This window comes from Phoenix dactylifera, chromosome 18 (genome assembly GCF_009389715.1).
Source record: "Phoenix dactylifera cultivar Barhee BC4 chromosome 18, palm_55x_up_171113_PBpolish2nd_filt_p, whole genome shotgun sequence".
NCBI classification, from domain to species: Eukaryota; Viridiplantae; Streptophyta; class Magnoliopsida; order Arecales; family Arecaceae; genus Phoenix; species Phoenix dactylifera.
In genome coordinates, this window is record NC_052409.1 from 6,135,986 (window position 1) to 6,154,063 (window position 18,078).

At 40.4% G+C, this 18,078-nt stretch overlaps 2 protein-coding genes across 4 annotated transcripts; one reads left to right on the top strand and one right to left on the bottom strand.

The window, feature by feature from the left end:
• Positions 1-368: 368 nt before the first annotated feature.
• LOC103722565 (vesicle transport protein GOT1-like) lies at positions 369-8,849 on the top strand. Of its 3 annotated transcripts, XM_039115525.1 has the most exons (8): positions 370-762; positions 1,064-1,108; positions 4,177-4,252; positions 7,135-7,226; positions 7,349-7,429; positions 7,509-7,606; positions 8,069-8,150; positions 8,284-8,849. In XM_039115525.1, the coding sequence occupies exons 3-8, from the start codon at positions 4,219-4,221 to the stop codon at positions 8,320-8,322; spliced, it is 426 nt and encodes a 141-aa protein (XP_038971453.1). In that variant the 5' UTR covers positions 370-762; positions 1,064-1,108; positions 4,177-4,218; the 3' UTR covers positions 8,323-8,849. The 3 variants fall into 3 exon arrangements, with proteins under 3 accessions (XP_038971454.1, XP_038971453.1, XP_026666379.1); XM_039115526.1 differs by lacking the exon at positions 1,064-1,108 and having other exon boundaries at positions 369-762; positions 4,162-4,252; XM_026810578.2 differs by lacking the exon at positions 1,064-1,108 and having other exon boundaries at positions 375-762.
• Positions 8,850-13,744: 4,895 nt separating this feature from the next.
• On the bottom strand, positions 13,745-16,168 carry LOC103722577 (pentatricopeptide repeat-containing protein At3g12770). Its single transcript, XM_008813181.3, has one exon. The coding sequence runs from the start codon at positions 16,106-16,108 to the stop codon at positions 13,919-13,921; it is 2,190 nt and encodes a 729-aa protein (XP_008811403.2). The 5' UTR covers positions 16,109-16,168; the 3' UTR covers positions 13,745-13,918.
• Between the last annotated feature and the right edge of the window lie 1,910 nt (positions 16,169-18,078).

The following is an 18,078-nucleotide window of genomic DNA, read 5'->3' on the forward strand; positions in this document are numbered from 1 at the left end:
GAGAGAGATTGTACGTATGAAAGCATTGAAAAGATCATGATGAACAAGTTCTAATTGCGGTGATGGCGAGGTGATTGCTTCCATGATTCCTGGATTTCTCATTTGAGCTTATTTGACATTCCTACAAACAGGATGCGTTCCACCTAGGTAGTGGCATTTGTTTGCTGCAAGAACGTATTTGATTTTGCTGTCAAGTAGCTTACTTTCTAATAAAGTATTACTCCATGAATACTCGTCACGGAAGAAGATCATGGGAAGCAGAAGCGAAAATGGAAGGAAATCCCGAACGGCACAACATTTTGGCAGCCAACTCCTGGTTCGCATGAAAGCGCGGGGATCGGGTCTTCTTTCCTGCGAAAGGATTCACCTTCCTTCGACCGTTGGATCACCCAGTGCGCAGATCTCAAAGCAATCAGTGGATGATCCAACGGTAGGCTTGAGGGTGCCCGAGAGCTCAAGCATTTGAGTCTCTCTTACCAATTTTGATTTGCTCGACCTGAAACGGTGAGACCTCACCTAGAAGCGTCCCTCCTCCTCCTCCTTGCTCTCCGAGATCTTCTTCCCGTCCTCCCATTCCGATTCCGAGGCGTGGGAACGCGGTGGGCGCTCTCAGTTTCCTCCTCATCCGCCTCGGCCTCTATAAATACCGGCCGATTTCTTGCCCCAGAGGTCTTCGCTCGCCTCGCTTGGTGGAGGGGAGTCTTTAGACCCCTTTCTCTCGCTCGCTCGCTCGCTTGCTCTTGCTCTCGAGGACTCCGAAAGGTACCGATCTCATCCGGATCCAATTTAGTCTCGTAGTCATCGATCGATTTCTCTTCTTTATTTCGCGCCTTTCCGGTTCTTGATAGGTTCTTTAATGATTCCTCTTTGTATTGAGGTTATCTTGATCTGCTCTAATTTGGAGATCAATATGATCTCCAGTTGCTGATTTCTTCTTAGGTTTCATTTTCTTTTAATTGGCAATTTCGTACGTCCTAATTTCGTTGGCTACTCTTTGGATTTCAAGAAAGAGGGTTCTTCTTCCGAATTTCATAGGATTTCTGTTGTTCTTTGCATGTTCTAGGTCAAGAGACAGATTGGATCTCTTCTTGGGTTCTCAATTCACAAAGTTAGTTCTGAATTTCTTCTTTTTTTCTCCCGTTTAATTGTTCTAATGTTCCGATTGTGCTATAGATCTTTGAAATTATAATTGCTTTTCCCCCATCTGTTCATGACTGAGATATTAGATTTTCGCAAATGCGCTTTTAATCTCATGGTGCATCTATCGTCATGAATGTGGAGCTTACTCTTAATTGTCAGGTGACTTCATGTGAATAACTGTTCGTTGCTTATAAATTCGGCTGCCCACCGAGCTTTCTTTTCCTCTCTATTGTTGGAATGTCTAGTGCTACCGTTGATTCTGAGATATTTTTCGGTTTTTTTTTTTGTGGTTCGCTTTGTTTGCCCACCATTTTCCCCTTCTTCGCTCCCTATAAAGAATTCAGAAGACGAGTAATCAAATTTTCCGTGGGAAATATTTAACTCAGCATCTCAATCTACAAACTCCTACTTAAACTAAAACGGGCTTCGATGGGCTTCAGTTTTACAGTCCCTATGTACGCACTTCCATATGTACTGACGTCGCCCTATAAGGAAACTATTGCTAGTGATTCGGTGCACCATTCCAGCAGCGCATGTTCTGTTCTGTTATGTGAACGTGAGATCAGTATATAGGTGCATGCTGTTGACGTCTATTGTTAGTGCACTATGAATTTTCTGGACCTCTATTTTGTGAATGAATTAATCTGAGAACTGCAGAAACACTTTTAAAGGATAGATAAAGAATTCAGGTGAAAGCTTCGTGGATTTTTATTTTAAGATTATTAATGCATATTCAGCATTGAATTATGTGGACTCTTTTATATACTGAATATCCTACAAGTTGAGATGCAGTGCTGAGGTAGCGCTGATTTTGTCCAAAAATGAACTGCGTCTTTCCATTATCTTGTTCAGGTTGTCTCAGTTGGTTTTTTCTCCAGGATGCTTGTTTAAATACCCTTTAAGATGCCTGAGCTGAAATGATTTGGCCCAAGAAAACATTATTAGTGCCAAGCCAACTGACTTTATCCTTGGGCAAACTTGGTTAAAGCCAAGCATTTGAGCATTTGTCTAAGCATTTGCCATGATCGTGCCTAAGCTTTCTAGGAACTTACATAGGTCACCTAGGCAAGGAAAAAAAAGCATCACCTTATTTGGTTAAACTCCTAGGGTGCCCCGTTTAGCTATCTTTAGGGCACCATTTCAATGTACTTTGGAAACATCATTTTAAAAAGAAATTAAATGCTAGATCATCATGGAAAATCAAACTATAACAATAAAAATGAGATCTAAGAGCTTTGATATCTATGTTCTTCACCTTGTTCATATTGGATGGGATGAATTGTATGATGGAGGATAAATGATGTGTATGATTCTCCAATATGTAAGTTCGAAGATTCAATAAGAAAGGTCAACTTGGTGTGGGACATTCAATATTTAATTGAGAGACCTTATTTTCTTCTTTTATGTCTCTTCTTCTTCTTCCCTCGTTTCCTTATGCTAATTGCTGGTGCATGCATTGCACATGTGCGTGCAGAATCAATAGTTTAACATAAAAAGATTCCTTCAAATTTCGCTGGTCAGAGTTAGTTGAAGCAAACTGTTAGCTAGTTTATGACTAAATTTCGTTCAACGTCAGTAACTAAGATCTGGCATTGTGATACATATAGGAGATATTGGTTTAAAAAACTTATATGCTACCTTTTCTTTATGTGTGCATATGCTACCTATATACAATTTTTATTTTGTCAATTAGTATGTTAACACACATGCTAACATTTAGAAAAGAACTAAAAATTGTGTTATGCAAAATTATAAAGTTAATGTTGAAAAAATACATCAAAGGTTGAATATATGCTGATGTTAGGACATGACAGTAATAATACAATTTAAGAAAATGTCCAACTTGATATATACTTATTTTAAGCTTACAAAGTAGCTTAGCCAATTTAGGTGGCGATGTTGAATTATCTAAAGCTTCAAGAGTAGATAAGATTGATAGATGAGAAGAAACATTACTTGATGGAATTTCATCTTTTATCATTATTTTTCAGCTTAGTTCTATGGTGGAAGTGTCAGCAAAGAGATATGGCATCTAAGAAGTAATTCTATGACTTTTATTGATAACTGAAGAAATCTTTCTATCAAACACTGAAAACGAGGATTGTGAATTTTTTCTGAAGCAGAATAATGGGGAACATGACCCATATAATGAATGTATCATCAATCACTGACAAAAGAGGGAAGAAAATGGGAAGTGAAATAAGAGTTCATCATACACAATGTTAGCATGAAATATAATGATAATCAAAATTAACAGTAAAGATGTGCCTGCAGCAAGAGGATTACAACAGGAGAGAGAGGGGGGGGGGGGCGAGAGAGAGAGAGAGAGAGAGAGAGAGAGAGAGAGAGAGAGAGAGACTTATCTGTGAAAACATACTTGCACGTAGCCATCAATGTGCAAAGAAATAGGAAAGAGTAAATAATATAGCAAAAGGGAAGAATTATATAGAAGGAAAGCTAAGATTAATACCAGGATAGCACGGGGAAAGCGTTATGAGCAACATAATTGCCCTCATGCTAATTGTGTTCTTACACATGGATAATAAAGGCAGTTTCTCTGTGTGTTCACGTGCTTGCACATGGTAATGGGAAGGACAGAAGTAAGCTGGTATAACACAATATTCTAGTGTCCTTCATGTACTAATGTGTGTGCATGCACATGCTTGCATGCGATAGAAAATGTTGATGTGGACACCTTTTCCTTCTCTTGGATCCATAATTTTCGAAAAAAACAAAAGATGGGACAAAAGGAATGTGCATATTATAAGCTACGGAACAACTACACTGTCACGAATTAGCTACCACCACGAGTGTCAAAGTTGATTAGATTTTAACTGACAAGATTATTTTGAACTTTAGTAATTGCAAGAAACTTATTATTTCCCACATGCTGATCATATCTTGAGAAAAATTTTGCCTCATTGTTATCAAATTTCTTTTACAAAATTTTGCTTTTTATAATTTAGTGCTCTTTATGCTGAGTGGACATTGATGAATTGAATCTAATAAAATTCTTCCAAGTTATTTCTGTTGCAGGTTGTTGCGTACCAGCATCTTGCTGTGTGTCTCTAGCCTGGCATGATGGTTTCTTTTGAGATGAATGACCGCAAAAGTATGAATTCTTTGCCTAATGCATGTCATAGTCTATTTTTTCTGTCACATGCTTGTAGGTGGTGTAATGCATACGTGATTTATGATCATTCCACCTTTTTCCTTATTTTGTCGCAATCCACATATCCATTGTACGTCTTAATAATATAATAATTTTGTATTTTCAAAACTTTAGACCAGCTGGAAATTGTGTAAATTATGATGTTGTTTTTCCATTACTTATTATTATTTTCTTTGTATAGTGGCTAATATCACCCACTATAACTGCCAATATTTTAATCTCCATTTATACCCAGTCTGGGCTGAACTGTGTATATGTTGGCTGTCATTTCTGATATAATGATGAGGTCTATTATTTGGGGTTATATAAACCTCGTGTTGCACAACTTGATCCTTCTGCTCATAGCTATGCAATAAGGGAGTTTGTCTTGAGGCATGACATTTGCTCCAAATACAAAATTTTTCAGATCATCTTGTTTAAATATGAAGAAAGTGGAAGAAATCTTCTGAAACCAGCATTATGTATCATCGGGCTTCCTAATCCTTTGATTTCCAGATATCCCTAGCACATCAGAGTTAGTAGGAATTGCAACGTGGGATGTGAAATATTTAAGACATGTTAGGAAGGATGTGAAACTTTCAATCTCATAATCTCTCATGTTTCACAAGTAACTGAATACTGCAAGCAATTTTATATCTATGCATAAAAAAGGTTTCAACATATGAATATTAGTGTCAGCTGCAATATTAGACAGTCCAGAGAAACTAGAGCTACATTGTCTTCGCTCACCATCCTTTGTAAGATGTTTTTTTTTGTTTCTAGTTGCCCACTTTGAATTAAATACTCACCTCGAAAGAGTGATGCTGGAATGACATGCTTGAGAAGAGTATAATGTCTCAGCTACCCCTACATTCCCACCCTTCTTGTTCCATCCATTAGTTATGAAGCACTTTTCTCTTAAAACTAGCATACTTAAATAGCACATCTATGGAAGCAAATTAAATGAAACCTTTTCTTAAAGATAATGTCCTCTTGAGAAAGTCTCTTTGATGCTTATTGCTTGTAAGTAATAATACTTCTTGAAGAAAACATGTAGTACTTTGAAAATATAGAAGGGTGTATATGGTTGTACTTAGTCTTCCATTTTGAAAAATTACATCCAATTTTTGCAGCATGGGGACTCAAATGTTGGAAGACATCGTAGTAGGTGCATCCAATATTTGTCGTACTACTATGAACCGCATGATTTGGGAGTATGGTACTGTATTGGATCGGAATCACTATGAAAGTACTATCTGGGTCAGGATAGGCCTCGTACTAAGCTAAACTAGGTGTGTACTATACTATATCGATCCGTACTACCCATTTTTGGATGGTACCATGATAAAAAAAGTGAGAAAAAGGGCTCGGGAGCTGTGTTGCTATGGGTTGTATACTATACTGACTTTTACTGTATCAAACTAATAACGTACCGATATGGTACATGGTATCGAGATTGCGGACTTTGGATGCATCTATCTGGAGTCCAAAAATCTTTTGAATTTTAAGCTTTCTGGATTGTTGTCTCTACTCTCTTTTTTTTTTCTTTTTTTTTTGCTAGGGCTCTACTCTCTTACTTTCCTCGTAGTATTTTTTTAACTCTTCCTCTTTTCATTTGGCTTGTAAATATTTCTTCTTAATAAATTTGGGTGGGCTTCTGCCCTCTCCCTCTTCTTGAAAGGAAAATCCTGACTGACTAGCATAGTTCTATTATGTCCCCTGGCTTAGAAATTGTCATGCTTGATCTATTTTTATAAATTATAATTTTTAGGTTAAATTGATTGAACTCCCTCATTGTTAAGCGGCTGACAGTCATACTAATTAGTTATGTAAGCCTCATTCATGTTGGAGTGTCCTGGATGCTGGTAGTTGAGAGAGCTTGTCATGGTTATGTGGATGCCAGTCATGTCAATTACTTTAATAATCTTCATCCAATATGGAGTGTCTTGCATTGAGGTAGTAGATCCTTTTCAGTGCCTTAAGCCAAGTTGTGGGTAGTGTGAAAAGGGCAACAAGCTGATGCATCATTTGATGCTTTAAGATATACCTTGAGTTTTAATATAATACAAAACCTTCTCAATCTGAAATTGTTATCTTGAAAGAAGAGGAAAAGAGTGGAACTAGCATATAGGCTCTGAATTTCTTTGAGGGTTTTTTTTGCATGCCCATCTACCCTACAAAGTACAAATGGTTTTGTGTACACAAGTGCAGACATTACTTTAAGCTTTATATTCAGCTAAGGAGTGGAGAGGATTGGACAGGGTGGCCCTTGTGCAGTCCAAAGATTTTGCTGATATCACTGATCACCTTTCAAATGGCTTGGAACAAGATGTGGTTATATACACAAGGAAAATCTATACACATCCATGTACTTCCTTGTATATACCATTACAAATGCATCTCTCATTCATTTGCAAGATACTGATGATTATCATAGTTGAGAATCTAAAAGTCCCTATATTGTATGAGGACCGTCAGTGCTATTTTAATTTAAGTATCTTCTAGGTATATATTTAGAACTAAAGAACTACAATGTCCTAAATAGATTGGGTTTTTTTTTTTCATTTAGGTTTACAGGCTGAAAGCCAAAATAGCCATTACAATATTATGTTCTGGATGTCTAATTAATTTTTTCCTTTTCTTATCTCATAAATGAGAAAATCCTCTGGGCTCCTTGAGTTGTGCTTCCGTGCCATTTATAATTTTGCATTTAAAGTGTCTTTGTTTTTTGGTTCTTTATTTAAGAGACACAGGTTGATGGTATAAGATCATTTATTATTGTATATTCATGATGTTTAAAGCATTAGCTGCTGTCTCCTAACCTGAGTTTGCATATGAAGCAGAGATTGGACTGGGACTGACAGGATTTGGTATACTTTTTTCATTTTTGGGAATCATTTTCTTCTTTGACAAGGGACTGCTAGCAATGGGGAATGTAGGTTTTTTTTTCTTTCCCATCTATTTTCATGCATTCCATTTTTATTTTTGTAGTATTGTTTCCCCATATAAATTGATAGAATGCCTGCTCAACCATCATTTTTTTTTGGACCGTCTCAGATTCTCTTCCTGTCAGGTGTCATGTTAACCATCGGACTTAAATCCACCATGCAATTCTTCACCAAGCGTAAAAACTACAAGGTTTTTGCTTGTTACCGTAAGTCAACTAATCATTTCAGCAACCATTTTGATGTAACTTAAGTGTGTTGTGATGTGACAGGGTACAATCTCGTTTGGATTTGGCTTCTTTCTGGTCCTGATTGGCTGGCCTGTCTTTGGCATGATCTTGGAGTCGTATGGTTTCATTGTTCTTTTCAGGTTAGTATACCCTTCTTCTGCGCCTTTGAGCATTAGTGATTGTCTAGGCTGAGTGGCTCACATTGTTAGGTATTGGCATTGAAAAATTAGGCATTGCGACTCTTTGCTTTCAAATCATGAGGTTTGCTAGATAGCTGGTGAATAATGTTAATGGCACCCGCTTCCGAGTGATAATGTTGGGCATGTCTTTTGGAAAGCGAACCAAATGGTTGACTGGGTCGCCTTCTTCGCTGCACCCCACTCTGGAGAGTTTTTCTGGACTCAGCAGTCTTCTGTTTCTTTTGCTTTACGTTGTTTGCTTGATGCTGATGTAGCTGGCAATGCTCATGCTAGGGTAGTGTGAGCTGCTGATTCACCCAAAAAAAAAAAAAAGTTAATGGCTGGACACCACCACTCCTGATGCTTTTTTCCCTTTTTAGTTAAATTAACTGTCTGGAGTGCTGATTATTTTTTGTTTGGCAGTGGCTTCTGGCCGACCCTTGCAGTTTTCTTGCAAAGGATTCCTGTGCTTGGTTGGCTATTCCAACAGCCATTTGTAACATCGGTAAGATGACGTGTCCGCAGGCTGTCACCTTGGGAACTTTCCTTTTTGGGGTGGTGTTTCTATTGACACTTGTTTATCCTTGAAAGTTTGGCTAAACATTTTTATTGTTTATTTTCATTTCTTGCCCATGCAGTTCTTTGATCGATACAGAGGCAAACGTGTCCCAGTTTAACAAAGGATCTTGTTGCTACTGATTGGATGGAATCATGCAGCACAAAGTTCTTTGTAAGATAGCAGTTGATTTTGTCAAACTCATTCTTGCCTTGATGTCTGCGATATCCCGTCACAAGCCAGCTATGTTGATAACTTAGCCAGCTCATTCTTCGTAAGATAGCCTACTCCTTGGATGTTGGATCGTGTTATAGAATTACATTGCCTCCTACTGTGTCGGCTATCTTTTCAAAGATACTTTGACGGTTTTGATTGCAACTGCTCGACATCTTCCTGCTTCACGCGGGAATGGTTAAATCAGAAAATGTTACAAGAGCCGCTTCGCGTTTGGTGGTTGTGGTGCTTTTAACTGGTGTGCATGTTTGGGTAGGAAGTAATGCATTTGGTATTTACCATATTAAATTAGGAATATATGGAAGGAGTTATAGTTGTTATTTCCATCAGAGGAAGAGGCGATTTATCAAAATTTGTGTGCCAAGTATTATGTTTGTGTTAGTTGGATGGGGGAAAAGGCTACTGAATTATTAATGGTTAGTTTCTAAATGGTTTGTTTCTGGGTATGCTGCATGAAACCCAAATTCCCAATACCCAGTCTTGGTAATTTTCCTGGTGATGACATTTATACCTGGAAACGCTGGTCCAATAAGATTCTGGGTCGGAGCTGTGGGGAAACCAGGGAGGAAATGAGAAATCTGGGTCTGGTTTACGACTGTCATGCGCTGTACAAGTCTGAGCATTGGAAACAGTAATTTTAGCTAAATTGGAGGGTATCTAGTTCAATCTAGATCCAACTCAAATTGGCCTAGGGTCTAAGACCAAATTCATTCACTTCGCTGATCGGGTCATCTCTTGATTGAATCTGGCATTTGTCTAAGACCAAGTTCAAAGGAGGACTTAGATTTTTGAATTGATTTTATTGAGTTTGTTTGGATTAACTGGATCTCCCTCATCCATACTCATCCATACTCGACCAAATTAAGATTTGGGTCTCAATTTAGGACCCATGCCTCACCTGTAAGTTTGGAATTAATTTGTACATGGGTATAGCTTTGCTAAAGCCTAATCTAAATGCTTAAGTTGGTGCATGGATGTGCCTATAAGTATATAAGCACTACTGAGCCCGAAATTTGTATATGAGTTTTGTTTTATTAAAGTCCAATTCAAAAGTTTAAGCTAAAAGATGGGTGGAACCATGAATATATAAACGCTAGTAAGATCCTTTCTCTAGAAACTTAAAGAGAAGTGGCACATGGTGAGAGTCTTAAAAGGAACAGCGGGGAACAGCGAGCAAGTTCAACCCAAAAGTTTAAGCCAATAGGTGAATGGTTCCCAAGCATATAAGATCTATACACACAATTAAATTTCTCCAAACTGCAAACGTAAACCTTATCTTTGCCATACTAAAAACAAAAATGATGTGGCCTAATCCGCCTATCACGAGTAAGACACATGGAAAGCATTTTGAAAAAAATTAAATTCAAAAAAAAAAAAAAAGAATTCTTGGCGCAGTCCAAACAAGAAAGGAGGTTACAACAAATTTGAATCCAGATAAGAAAGAAGGTTACGGCAATCCTTTGATTTTCGCTTCCAAATCGTAATGGATCCATGTTCCCACCTCTATATAAACAATATCAAAAGACTCCAAAAGAGGACAGAGGAACAGCGAGAGGCTCCAAAGCACAGATGGTGAAAAGCTTCCAAGAAGAGGCTCTCAAGCTCTTATGGCAACAAGCCCTTATAGTGAGAGGTTCCCACGGAAAGGCTCCCAAGCTTTCATGGCTACCTCCATGCCCAACTCCTTTTCCACGGCCATCCTCTCACATTGTCTCTACTCCAGACGAGATGCACGTCCTTGGAGGCTACCCTTCCATGCCATCTAAGATTCGAGCATTGTGCATACATGATCCGAGTCCTTGGAGACCGGAATATAAGTCCTTGAAGGCTGCCCTTCCATGCCATCCGAGACATGAGCTCCCAGGCCGGGCATCTCTAGGTCGAGTTCCCAGGCCAAGCTTCCAGATCGAGCTTTTAGCCAAAGCTTTTAGGCCAAGTTTCTAGGCCAAGCTCCTAGGCAAGCTCTCCAAGACAAGCTTCTAGGTCGAGCTCTCCAAACTGAGCTACCAAATAGAGCCCCCAGGCCGAGCACTCGAAGTTGAGCTCCCAAGCCGAGCTTTCATGCGGAGAACTTCAGACTGAGCTTCCACGACATACACTTCAGGTCGAGTTCCCAAGCCGAGCTTTTAGGCAAAACACTCCAGACCGAGTTCCCATATCAAGCTCTTCAAGCCAAACTCCCATACCAAACACTTCAAACTAAGCTTCTATGTTGAGCACTCCAGTTGAGTACTTCGGATCGAATTCCCATACCAGGCACTCCAAGCCGAGCTTCCAAGCTGAGTACTTTGGATCGAATTCCCATACCAGACACTCTAGGCCGAGTTTTTAAGCTAAACACTCTAGATCGAGCTCCCAGGCCAAGCTTCTAGGCCAAGCACTCTAGATCGAACACTCTAAACCAAGCTCCCATACCAAGCACTTCAGGCCGAACTCCCATATCGAGTACTCCAGGCCAACCCCATGCTGCTAGGCCGAGCAATCCAGGCCAGACACTCAAAAGATTACTCTTCTTTGATACTTTTATTCTCTTGCTATTTCTCTCTATTATTCCCAAGCCATGCCTAACTTAAGCATCGAAGTAGGCCTGGTCAGAGCCACCTCGGTGGGTCTCTCTTTTCTTTATGTGTAGATCCGCAACTCTCCATGGCAGATTAGCACTTCGTCTTCCACCATGGGGACCAAGGGTATTGATCTACATCTCCATGCCTCCAAATCATGAGACCATGGTCGAGCAGAATTTGTGCATCAACAAAAATCATAAAAGCCAACGACGAGAAAAACCAAAGAAAAATAATAATCCCTCTATAGAGGTAGTAATGAGGTATGACATATTCTCCAACCTTTGGTAGCCCTAGTCCTCCATCATTAATGGTAAGGTCTCAGCATCCTTGAATGCTTCCTTGCACCTCTCCATCCCTTTAAGAGCGGACTTAGGCAATAACATCCCCTCAAAATAGAGCTTGGAGATCAAGTTGTCCAATGCGTCCCGGAGCTGGTCGATGGCATTATTGTAGGTATCCAAACAAGAGTTGTATCTCTCCTTTATCTTAGGATCAGACTCCAAGTCCACTAGCTCCTCAATTTCTCACACGGTGCTCATGGCATGGGAGATGGCAAGCCTCGTTGCAAGGGTTGCGAGGCCATGAAGGTCGTCGGTAGACTTGCTCTTTCTTTCTAACTTGAGTGTATTAACACAGTAATGATAGCCACCGGCCGCCATTCTGCCTGTTACAGTCCCGCAGACTTCTTCGCATGATTTGAGCATTATTGATCCACAGAGGAGGCGGTATGGTGAAGAAAGAGGAGGAGAGGGAGATAGAGGATGATGAGAAGCTTCAATGGCTCAAGGGAGAGAAAAGGTGGTGAGGAATAGGGTGGAGGCAATAGTAGAGGGGAGACTAAGGATAGATATATGTTTCTACTTTTATATGGGGGCGGTAAGGAGTGAAGACCTCTTCTTGTGGAGCTAAACTATGCAGATGTTACATGGTGAGGGACATTGAATGGTTCCAAACTCGCGGGTTTAGCGTTCAACTAGTGAAAGCTTGGTGGAGTGGGTGTTGCCACAGCCTCTAATGTACTTAATTATCGGAATCTCAAGGTATATGTATGGGGGTTTCTCAACAAATTTAGGTTAAACAATGACAACTACTTCCAAGGACTATTTTATCGCATTATTACAAAAACTGAAATGAATAAGTTTGGTAAAATCTATTTCGTAAAACTTGTCAAATTAATCATAAATACAAAAGTCGAGTTTTATAAAAAAAAGAAGGTGCATATTTTTTCCCGTTTTTCATAAAGTTTCTCTTACAATAAATTTGTTATTGAGCTTTCGAAAAATCTGCGTGCAACTAAACAAGTCCTAAATAAGTTTTTTTAAGAATTTAATTTTCAAGGAGGTTCAGGAATTTAAACTTTGGTAGTGACATATTACCTTTGCGTTGTTCAAAGCAAAAAGAAAAAAAAATCCATGCAATGATATGCGAGAATTTTTGAACTACTTTAACCTTCAAGTCATGCAATAGGCATGACTTATGGTGTTATGCTATCAAGGTATTGGTAGATAATATATTCTAGAATTGTCCAGTCAAAATATTAACCTAGGCTACACTATACATAAAAGCACTAAGATCATTAAATTTAACCTAAAATATATACTCTCTCTCTCTCTCTCCCCCTCTCCCTCTCCCTCTCCCTCTCCCTCCCTACCCCAAGACTACCTTACCACAATCTCCTCCCAACTCATGGCCGCATGGCTCGGAGTTCTAATTTCACCATCCTATCCCAATACCTTGAACGTAAAAGGTAACTGGCCTTGTCTGAGTTTTAAATTAACATTCTGGAATCATCCACTAATGTTTTACCATAACTCATAATGATCTGCTTCTCTTCCAAGTAGTCTCAAATAGTCCTTTCTACCCTGGATCACTCAATTCGTCCTCACCCCTCATCTCATCCTATCAACTGCTAGAAGAAGCATGACTGCAGTCCCTCTCCTAGCCCTGAACTCCCAGTCCATGTGAGTTCAAAGCTATAGTTAGTACCGTTTCTTTCAGATGTTGCAGATTATGTGAAAATCTTACAAAAAAAAAAAATCAATTGACTATTTGACTGGGACTTTGGGCGCTTCAATTCCCAAGGTTTGGAGGACTGATTGAAGAATATAATATTTTTATAAAATATCTTAATATTTTCAATTTATTTCTTTCTCTCTCTTTTGGTGGAGAATATATCTTGTCAAAGTGTTGGTATAAAAGTTTATTAAGATGGAAGAAGCATAACCCCCTAGTTCCTGAGAAGGGTCAGGGATTTGAATTTTGAGTGGTGTCATTCCTCAAGATTTCGACCCCGAGTAATTTGGAGATTCGAGGTAAAAATCTTAGGTTCGCATGTTGGACTGATTTTGAGGTTGTAGGCAATCGTATAGATCAATTAGGATCTAAAAGTATTTAAAAAAGAAGCAGATTCAGTCAGAAGTTTATTAATTTGAGTTGAAAATTAGCTCTTTTGTCAACCATATGGAGTATTCCATGTGAAAATCTTAATTTTTCAAACTATATTATCTATCTTAGATAATATAGTATTCCATGTTCCCTTTCTAGTAAGTATATTCCTCATGTTCTGGATTTCGTGTATGGCTTAAGTTACTCCTTTAGGTTGCTACAGTTTGGAAAAATCTTGGCCTGGCTTTCTCCTAGAAGGGAAGAAGCAATGGTTGAGATGCCTTCTTTGAGTTCTAGTCTCTGAATTCCGCCACCCCCCCCCCCCCCCCCCCCCCCCCCCCCCGCGACCCAAGTGAGGCAAGACTAGAATCTAACTGCAGTGGATTTTCAAAATACGGTCTTTAATACTTCTGTATTCAGCTGATATTTTCCATAGTATTAATTTTGAACCAATAAGTTCTAGGAATTATAATATGTTAAAGAATTGAGAAATACCTGGTAGCCAGTATAGCTGAGAATGAGATCTTTGGCCTTTCACCAGTAATCGCCACACGAGCAAAGACCATCCTTGAAGTGATGAAATCGATTTATATCCCTGACCACTATTTCTCTTCCCACAAGCTTAGATATAAGTTTTGTGGCAGAATGGCAGTTTACACAGGCACGAAGGTTCTTCATAATCCTGAGGGTTGTTCCAGGAGCAGTACTGATCAGCCCAAAAGCAATGGCTATTCTCTCACTGTGATTACACAAGGATTCTTCCTTCTCTTCCATGCTCAAGTCATGCAAGACAGAGCCCATATGTGGAACAAATCCAGACTTCTTCAGCTTTCTCTCCAACTCAGATAGCATCTCAAAAATCTCCTTAGATCTTGGATGCAATTTATCTCCAACTCGGAAGGAGTGAAGCTTGCCATTTATCTCGATCAAACTACACCCTATAGCCTTGGTCACTCCCTTCTCCTTCATCAAAACCCGCACCTTTGCGACATCACTCCACATGCCAGCTGAGGCATAAATGTTTGAAAGCTGAATATAGTGTCCTGCATTCAAAGGCTCTAAAGCAAATATCTGTTCAGCAGCATACTGTCCTAATCCCACATGACCATAAATCTTGCATGCATTCAATAATGCCCCCCAAACGGTTACCTCAGGTTCCATTGGCATGCTCCTGACGAACTCATAAGCTTTCTCAAGATGCCCAGCACGGGCAAGAAGATCCACAACACAAGCATAGTGCTGATGCCGCGGCTCAATCCCGTAATCTCTCATTGAGCAGAAATACTTCCAACCCTCATCTACTAAGCCTGCATGATTGCATGCTGATAAGACTCCTACAAAAGTGACATCATTTGGTCTAACCCCGGCGCACTTCATCTCTTCAAATAGATGAATAGCTTCTCGCCCACGACCATGCAATCCATAACCCATGATTATAGCACTCCAAACAACCACATCCTTATTGGAAATGCATTCAAATACCCGATGTGCACGGGCAATGCTTCCACACTTGGCATACATGTCGATAAGGGATGTCTTGACAAAGATGTCATCTTTGAATGGACTATGACCAGTGTAGTCCTCAATCCACTTCCCAACCTCAAGTGAGCCCAGCTGTGCACAAGCTAAGATTGCCGAGCGTATTGTAACTGAGTCAGGTTTCGTATGTCTTGCAATCATTTCACGGAATAGCTCGACAGCCTCACTGGCAAAACCATTCTTAGCATATCCTGAGATCATCGCATTCCACAGAATCAGAGCAGGTGATGGGACCTGATCGAACAAAGATCTCGCAGTATGGACTTGCCCACACTTTGCATACATTGCAGTGAGAGTAATGACCAAATCTGGCTCATCATCAAGTCCAAGCTTGATTACCAGTCCATGAACAGATGACCCCTGGTCCAAGTCCTCGATGTCCATATAGGCCTTCAGAACACTGACAATTGCAATGAAATCTGGTCTGACATCAGAGGACGACTGCATTCTGGCAAAAATCTGAAGGGCTTCAAGAGGGAAGCCATTCTGGGCACAACCTGAGATTATGGAAGTCCAGGAGACCACATTTCGATCACTTAGCCTATCAAAGACAGCACGGGCACAGGGAATCCAGCCGGACTTGGCATACATGGCAACAAGCCCGTTCTGGACAAAGAGGTCAGTCTCAAAGCCCCGCCGGAGGATGTGGGCATGGACAGCACGGCCAACGGTAGGGGTGGGGAGACCGCCACAGGCCTTGAGGACAGGGGGCAGGGTAAGGCCATCGGGGACCACTCCCTGGTGAAGCATTTTGTCGTAGATAAGGAGAGCGTCCACGAAGGCTCCGTGTCGGGAGTGGAGGCGGATGGCCGCGTTCCAGAGGGGGACGGATGGGCCGGGGATTTCGTCGAGCAGGTGGCGCGCTTGGTGGATGAGGCCGAGGTCAGCAGCGGAGAGGAAGAGCTTGGCGGCGAGGGAGGGGGAGCAGCGAAGGATGCCGGAGGAGAGGAGAATGGCGTGGATTTGTGAGAGGTGAGACGGCTGGGCGGCGGAGTTGAGGAGGGCGGCGGCGCGGCGGAGGAGGGTGGCGGAGGAGTTTTGAGGATCGCAGGGCTCTTCGTGGGGGGTCGGAGAAAAGGAGTGGAGGCGGAGGATTTGCCGCGGCGGGGACGACGGTGGCGGCGATGGTGGGGTTCGGGGAAGGGAGATGAGGGCTCGCCGGAGGGCGGGGACGGCTGGCACCATCCCGCGCGCATGGCGAAGGAAGGGAAATTTTTAAATCGAGCGCCGTTATTGTTTCTAACGGTACGCTAGCGCTTTAAAATGCGCAGGGTGGTGCACCTGCGATACACGTGAGAGGAAGCAATATTTGATGAAAAGCTCTCAATTAATCTAATATATCCACCTTTACCTGAAGAACAACTTTTTAACTCCTAATAATATTATTAAATAAAAACCAGAAACCAAGTCTTAATCTAGTCTGGATAAGTCTGGATAAGGAGGAGGGGAGAATAGACCAGCTTTATCCCGATAAAAGATAACAAAAGAAAAAGAAGCAAAAGCAACGAAAAAACAAAAAACTTGTTCTATTGTCTCTTATTTTGTGTCTCTGATTTTTTTACCATCCTCGATGGGTAATTGGCTTTTTCTGATTAATATTCTCTGATTTTGGTAATGAATTAGAAGCATAATATTTCACACAAATGCAAGGAATATATACGAAGTCACAGGATGCGCAATTGAAGCGGAATAAAATTTAAAGTTTTGTTTCTGTTCAATCTTTGATGAATGAGGGCCCCTGATAATGAGAGTGGAATCACAAAAGAACAAAGAATTCCTTGTAACACAACTAAAATAGCGATGGCTTATGTTTTTGTAGGCGGCCACCATAGTGCTGGGAGTTACATAGTGGTTATTCATCTCCAATTGGCCACAACTTCAATGGAACAGGTCAACCTGATCCAACCATGGATCCCAAACTTTTGCCACACTGATGCTTAGGTGCCCTCAGAATGCAATGGTGGATAATGCAGTCGATCTTGATCAGAAACCATTAAGTTCAAATATGGACAATAGTTATTACAAACAGATCACCATGAACAGAGGCATTCTTGGAATTGATCAAGGCTTGGCCAAGAACATCATTGCATCCTTGGCTTCTCGCTCCAACTCCCCCACCCAATTTCATAATGCTACGATCAAGATGCGTGGTGCAATTGGGGCCCTCACCGGCTCACAAGAGAAATATGAAAATCTTGCCAAAGCCACGAACACCCCATGAATCATCCGATCAACATCTTTTAATTTCACACACACACACACACACACACACACACACACACACACACACACACACACATATATATAAAGTTCGTTATTTCAGTACCGAACTCTGTACCGCTGACACACTAACATAATGTCGGTATGGTATGGTACGAAGTTTTTTGAAATACTGAGTATTGGTATGCCATTCGTGCCAGATACCGATACCGAACCGGTACGGTATGCTCTGTACCATCCGATTTAGGCCGGTATAATATAACTTGTATATATATATAATTTTAACCATTAAATTTTTTGTTTGAGTTGGAACATCTTTCGTCACAAATTATGTTCTTGTGGAATATAACCTTGAAGCAATCATTTTAGTTGTAAGGGAAACTGTATTCAACAAAGTGATGCTGCCCAGTTTTTGTGATACTTTTCAACATCAAAGCAATGAAATCCTGTGCTCATTTAATGGTTGTTTTCTGTGTATTCGCATTTGGTGGATGATTACTCTGTCTGGTCTCTAGTATTTGCTCCATGTTCACTTGGTCTCCAGCATTTCAGGGTTCCTTCTTTTGTAAACTAGATTGAATCGTATATTCACAACATGCATCAAAATGCCATGGCACAAACTTTTTTTTATTTGGGTAGGCCAATCTCTATGATTACTAAAAATGCAGCAAGAAGTACACGATATTATTGATATGCTTGCATTGTGTGAGGTCATAGTTTGCTACAATACCAAATACCCAGAAGCACTAAATTTATTCTACTCCAATAGATTTATTTCTAGTTGTTGTTTGATCATTTGGATCAATTGTAATTATAACGAATACAAGTTTCAAAGATTTTGCTTGATTGCAAGATCAAGTTAAAAATAAGGCACAAATGTTTTGAAGGAAATTTCGGCTCCACCAAAGAGAGGTCAAGGAATAAATCAATCACTA